The 5,760-nt window shown below is 39.5% G+C and overlaps 1 protein-coding gene across 1 annotated transcript; it reads left to right on the forward strand.

Annotated features, from left to right (window-relative positions):
• The first annotated feature begins 372 nt into the window (after positions 1-372).
• LOC131332103 (light-harvesting complex-like protein 3 isotype 1, chloroplastic) lies at positions 373-3,429 on the forward strand. Its single transcript, XM_058366171.1, has 3 exons — positions 373-1,013; positions 2,562-2,699; positions 2,944-3,429. Exons 1-3 carry the CDS (start codon positions 650-652, stop codon positions 3,183-3,185), a joined length of 744 nt encoding a protein of 247 aa, XP_058222154.1. The 5' UTR covers positions 373-649; the 3' UTR covers positions 3,186-3,429.
• Positions 3,430-5,760: the final 2,331 nt, after the last annotated feature.

Consider the following 5,760-nt stretch of genomic DNA (forward strand, 5'->3'; position numbering starts at 1 on the left):
ATTGTCTAAGAGGCAGAAGCAGGAATAGAAATGTTCCAAAGACAATGATCCCTTATTATGTAAGTGTGGATCCAAGTAACCCACAATGTATCAGCTTTAAAGGCAATAGCCTTATGCTTGGGCATATCAGCCTTATTCCAGTCTTTAAGGACTCTAAAGCCCAAACCACCTTCGTTTCTAGGAGAACAGACATCAGCCCAAGTCACTTTAGCATCTTTAGACTTCATTTGAATTCCAATCTAGAAAAAAAATCACGACAAAGCTTCAATTTTATTAAAAATCTTCGAGGAAAAAGGTGCTCTAATAAATTTGGACACTAAAGAGGACAGACTGAATTAGTTAAAGCACACGTTTGCCGATCTAAAAAAAAGAAACCACAAATCAATTGATCAAGTTTACAGTTGACGGGGTCTGATTCATACCTAGGTTTTCCTAGTTTACTCTGGTTAAGTAACACTCTCATAGTTAAGGGGGGTATCTGGCCAATTACCCTTCCAATTTCTGTCTTTTTTAAGTAATCGAACCAGACCATATACCATCTATTTTTATCACTTCAGTTCAGTCCCAGAAAATCCCCTTCTGAGGCAGAGGATAGCTCATAAACACCGGAGAGCATGTTTTGAGCTTTCACCCCTCAGAACCTAAGAAAATGTCCATGGCCTTGTTCTCGTCGCCTCCAACCCACCTCCCCCCATCCTTGTCTCCAAAAACCCATTTGACACGCAAGACTTTTCTCTCTCTAAAACCCACAAAATCCCACTTCTTGGTTTCCATTAGAGCCACTGAGAATGGGTCTGGGGGCACAGTGGCCTCTGTTGCTGCCACTGTAGAGGAAAAGAAGGTTTCTGTAGCTCCTGAGGCCGCAGACGGTTCTTTGGGGCCCAACGGTTCGCCGGTGGCGGCGGCCAAGGAGGTGGCTGAGTTTGGGGATCCAAGGTGGGTGGGAGGGACTTGGGACTTGAATCAGTTTCAGAAAGATGGCAAGACTGATTGGGATGCTGTGATTGATGCTGGTAATGCTTTTCATATTTTATAACAAGTTTTTTTTTTTTTTTTTGTGTTATTTAGTTTTCTTTTCTAGCTCTTTCTTTGTACTGCAAAAATGGGATTTTTAATTTATTTCATCAACTACTTGATTTGTTTTAGTTTGGTTTGATTTTGTGTTTTTTTTTACCCGAAAATTGTGCAAAATGGGCATATTTGAAGGTTGTGCTCGTTTTACCCAAACCAACCAAGCCTTCCAATCAATTGTGGTCAGCTACATGAATCCTGTTTTGCCATTGACGGTTGTTCTCCTTTTAATTAGGTAGATAGAAAATATAGACAGAAAATGAGTATAAATTTGAAGAAGTTACAACACTTGTTTGGCGTTGGAATTTGAATTGTATTACACTGTTAGTCTGTAGCTACCTTAAACATGATGGATCTGACAACCCCAGTAAATCAAACAGAGTTACAAATCGTTCCGAAATCGCATGTGGGTTGTGCTTGTTGGGAGATAGGGAAGTGAATAAGTGTTTGCAGGTAGTATTCTTAGAAGTTAGGACCCTTTTTGGGTGTGTTTTTGACGGTACAAAGAACTGGCAATGGAAGATGGAAGGAACAATTTTGTGCAAACTCATATACTGCAGATTGAAATATTCTTATAGAGGACTTGGACCTCTTGCTTTAACCGACTAACCCTGGGTACCAAATGTGCTAGCCAACAATCAAAGCACTTGCAGGCTGTAAGAGGGTTGCTGTCATTGAACTACACTTGATGTAACCAGAACAATCAATTTTGCATGGCTTAGCGTGTTGGTGTGAGACTATCTTTGGTTGAGGCTACATAGTCCAATAATTGTTCTTGGTCTTTTGTTAATACAATCTTGAAACGACATTTAGGAACGATTTGGGCTTGTTCATACACACCCATGTGACTGCAGATGCTGTCTGGGCAATATAATGTTCAATGCTCTATTTGGGAACAGCAGGTAAGCATCTCTGAAGAAAGGATTCAAATTTATCTTCTTTTTGGGCATTGGTTGTGGTGGTCCTGGATGGTCCCGATTGCTTCAACTAGCATTCCTTAATCCTCTCCTTTTCTCTTTTCTGCTATATCGGAGTAATATGGAATCATGGATGTCATTTTGACAAGAGATTTTTTCATATTGCTAATCATCTAAAGTATCATGCACTGTGAAAACAAAAAATAAAACTTAACTCCAATAGAAATGCTCGTAGCAATACCAAGTAAGCTGTAGAAAGACTCGGATTGGTTAGTGTCTTTGGAATATGCATGGTTAGTTAGAAAAGCTTGGGCCTTAACTATAATCAGAGCAGTGTTGATGAGAGTTCTCTGTGGAGTAGGCCTGGATAGTCAAAATAACATTTTTGTTGGTGAACGATTTGGGGACTTGTATATACCCCCATGTGACTGCAAATACTTCCACTGACGTTCTTAATATTGCCATGAAATGTTTGTTTTCCTACAGGAAGATAAGCATAAACATCTAATTTTTTTCCCACTACTTTTGGCTTCACTTGATTTCTGATGAACCTTCCTTGCTAATCCATTCCAGAGGTTAGGAGGAGGAAGTGGCTCGAAAATGATCCAGAATCAACTAGCAATGAGAACCCTGTATTTTTTGACACATCAATTATTCCGTGGTGGGCATGGGTAAAGAGATTTCATCTTCCCGAAGCTGAACGACTCAATGGTTTTGCTCAAACTTCTCTTTTCACCTAAAGTTTTATCCTAAAGCTGTGTTTGGTTCATCGATTCATGGACTGATTTGTAGAGAAAAAATGGAAGGAATAGAAACAAGATTCAAAACTATCCACTTTTTTCCATACATATTTCAACCACTCTTTTTCTTTCCCAGTACAAATCTACGATCCAAAACACAGCCTGAGGAAATTCTGTGCTACCTTGTGCTAATATAGCTAGTTCTTTCTATGTAGGCCGTGCTGCAATGATAGGCTTCTTTATGGCTTATCTGGTTGATAGCTTGACTGGGGTTGGTCTTGTGGACCAAATGGGTAACTTCTTCTGTAAGACACTCTTATTTGTATCTGTAGTCGGTGTTCTTCTGATCCGAAAGAATGAGGACATAGACACCCTAAAGAAGCTCATCGAAGAAACCACATTCTACGACAAGCAGTGGCAAGCAACTTGGCAGGATGAGACCTCCAGCAAGGACTAGGCAAAATGGAAGCTCCTAGTTTTCTTCATCTAAACTGCCGTTTATTGTATTGCTGTAATTTCTGTAGCGAAGAGTTATGATTCAAAAAATTTATAACTCCGATCCGTGCCAGTTTTTAGTACCCTCTTTGATTACTTTTATTGTCGTGCATGATGAGAATGTATTTGCGTGTGGAGAAAACTGTTCCTGTATTCCGAACCGGTGATCGTCGCCTTTTTTCAGCGGAACCCTTTGTTTGTCCTTATTTGTATCTGCAATATCGAAGCTCACAAGTGAACGTGATTTTGAAGGACTCGAACTTCTTCTAGTCTATGGTAGTTGGTGGATATCCATGGGATTGGGTCACCTGGGTTTTAAGAAATAGACTATTTCTCCATGGTGTTTGCCCAATGCCAATGACCCCCTCAGATGGCTTTTACTTGGACAGTGAAAGATAACAGATGCAGATGTATATAGTTTAATAGGACAAATAGTCAAGAGTTGATTTGGACCTTCTCTCTTTTTGAGCTTTCAAAGACTGAAAAACTTACAAGACAATGGAGGGAAATGATTATCTAATGTTGGGATAAATCAGTTGTACAAGAAAGCTGGATGATGAGAAACATAACAAGTACTATATATTTTGGCCCAATAATGAATCAGAACAATGGACAAATTGGAAAGGAGCTTAAACTTTTGCAAGGGTTAGAAAACAGGAGATGCTTCTCTATGGTCTGTGTTTGGGCTTCGAATTGGAAGGTGATGGCTCAGCAGTGGTTGAATCAGGATTTTCAATTGAAGGGTGCAAATGTGGTCGGGTACTTTCATTTGACTTTGTGAAAAAGGAATTAGCAAATGAAGAAGGAATATTGAAGAGCGATATAAGATTATTTGAATTTGAGGGGACTAAAGTAAATATATTTACATTTTCAGAGATCAAGTTGCTTATTAAATCATGAATACTTTTCTATAGAAAACCATTAAGCCTATTTTGTTTGATTGATTTTGCCATTTTTTCCTGGTAGGTAGGTCTGTCTTTCTCATGTGATTTTGGAAAGGATGAACTCACTTCAACCGTAAAAGCATATTCCTCTTAACACATATTTTCTGCTACAAAATATATACCACACATTCGACAAAACTTCCCCCACAGTATTCCTCTTTCAAAATTATTCACAAACTTTGCTTTCCCGCTTTGACTTTTTGTCTTTACTTTACCACTATGTTTTGTCATCTAACATAAACATTTGTAATCTACTTCCTACAGAGAAATCAAATGTACTACAACATAAGGACTAAAGAGGTGGGAAGATATGGGCTGGAAAAGCATGTTATAATAATCACCGCAGGCCCTTATGCCCTGAGTGGGTAATCTACAAACTCGGGTGGGCATTATGGTATAATTAATGAGAAAATCTTCTTTATGGAGGTGCTACTTGTTTACAGCACTCAATCATAACCATTCAAAAGTGTTTTGGACGGTCAAAATGTTAATGAAACTTTTTCGAGGAAGAGTTAATTGTGACCGGTCATAATTAAAAATGAATCTCAATCATTGATAATGTGAATAGACTGCTGAAATTGATTGGTGCTGAAACTGTTTACATCACCTCTGTAAATAAGACAATCTCATAATTAATAACTTACAATTTTTCACGGGTGCCTGGGCTCTCGCCAGCCACCCCTACCTTTGCCGCTAATGTTCAGGCTCTTGAGTTTCATGCTCTTTGTTTCGATAATTTGAAACGTTCTCTTAACGTGATCTTCTTTTGTAAATCTTTACTCCACGCACCCCGTGAAATTTTTTTACATCCAACAATTGTTCTTTTATAACCGCAATTCGGAGGCGCAAGTCCCCAAATTTAGCACGATCCCATTCCTTCAGCAAATCCTTACAAGGAATAGCCAAGCAGCCCCCTCAACGTCTCATGTTCATCCAAAAGCTATGTGGAATCGTCTGTGGAATATCCCAACAAATCCTAAGGTACGTATGTTTATGTGGAAAGTAGTTCGCAATTGGATTGCTTGTAGAGAAAATCTGTTTGAAAGGAAATGTGCTACTAGTCCGATATGCCCTATTTGTGATCATGAATCTGAATCCATTGAACATTTACTTTTTCACTGTCCTTGGGGTCGAGCTGTCTGGTTTGGAAGTGGGAAGTCCTATTGGGTATTGAGAAATGAGAGGATTGCAGCTGATAAATGGATGGAAGATCTGTTGTGCGGAGATTTGGCGAAAGAAACTACCAAAGAAGATGTAGGGTGTATTTTTCAACTCTGTTGGGCCATTTGGAAATCCCGGAACGACTGGGTATTCAGTGGAAAAGTCCTAAATCCTGAGGAGGTGACTTTCAAGTCAAATATGGCGAACATTGACTACCTGCAGGCTGCTTTTGCAAAGGTGAGGAATTCTCCTACGGTTGCTGCACCGGTGGTTAGGTGGAACGCCCCGCCCCCTGGTGTTCTTAAAATTAATTGTGATGGAGCGTATCAATCTTCTCGCAGCTATGCTGCATTTGGCATTATTGCCAGGGATAGCGGTGGATTAGCTCGATTTTGTTGTTGTAGTCGTGTAAAGAGCAGTTCAGCATTGGCT

Source organism: Rhododendron vialii, chromosome 7a (genome assembly GCF_030253575.1).
Source record: "Rhododendron vialii isolate Sample 1 chromosome 7a, ASM3025357v1".
NCBI classification, from domain to species: domain Eukaryota; kingdom Viridiplantae; phylum Streptophyta; class Magnoliopsida; order Ericales; family Ericaceae; genus Rhododendron; species Rhododendron vialii.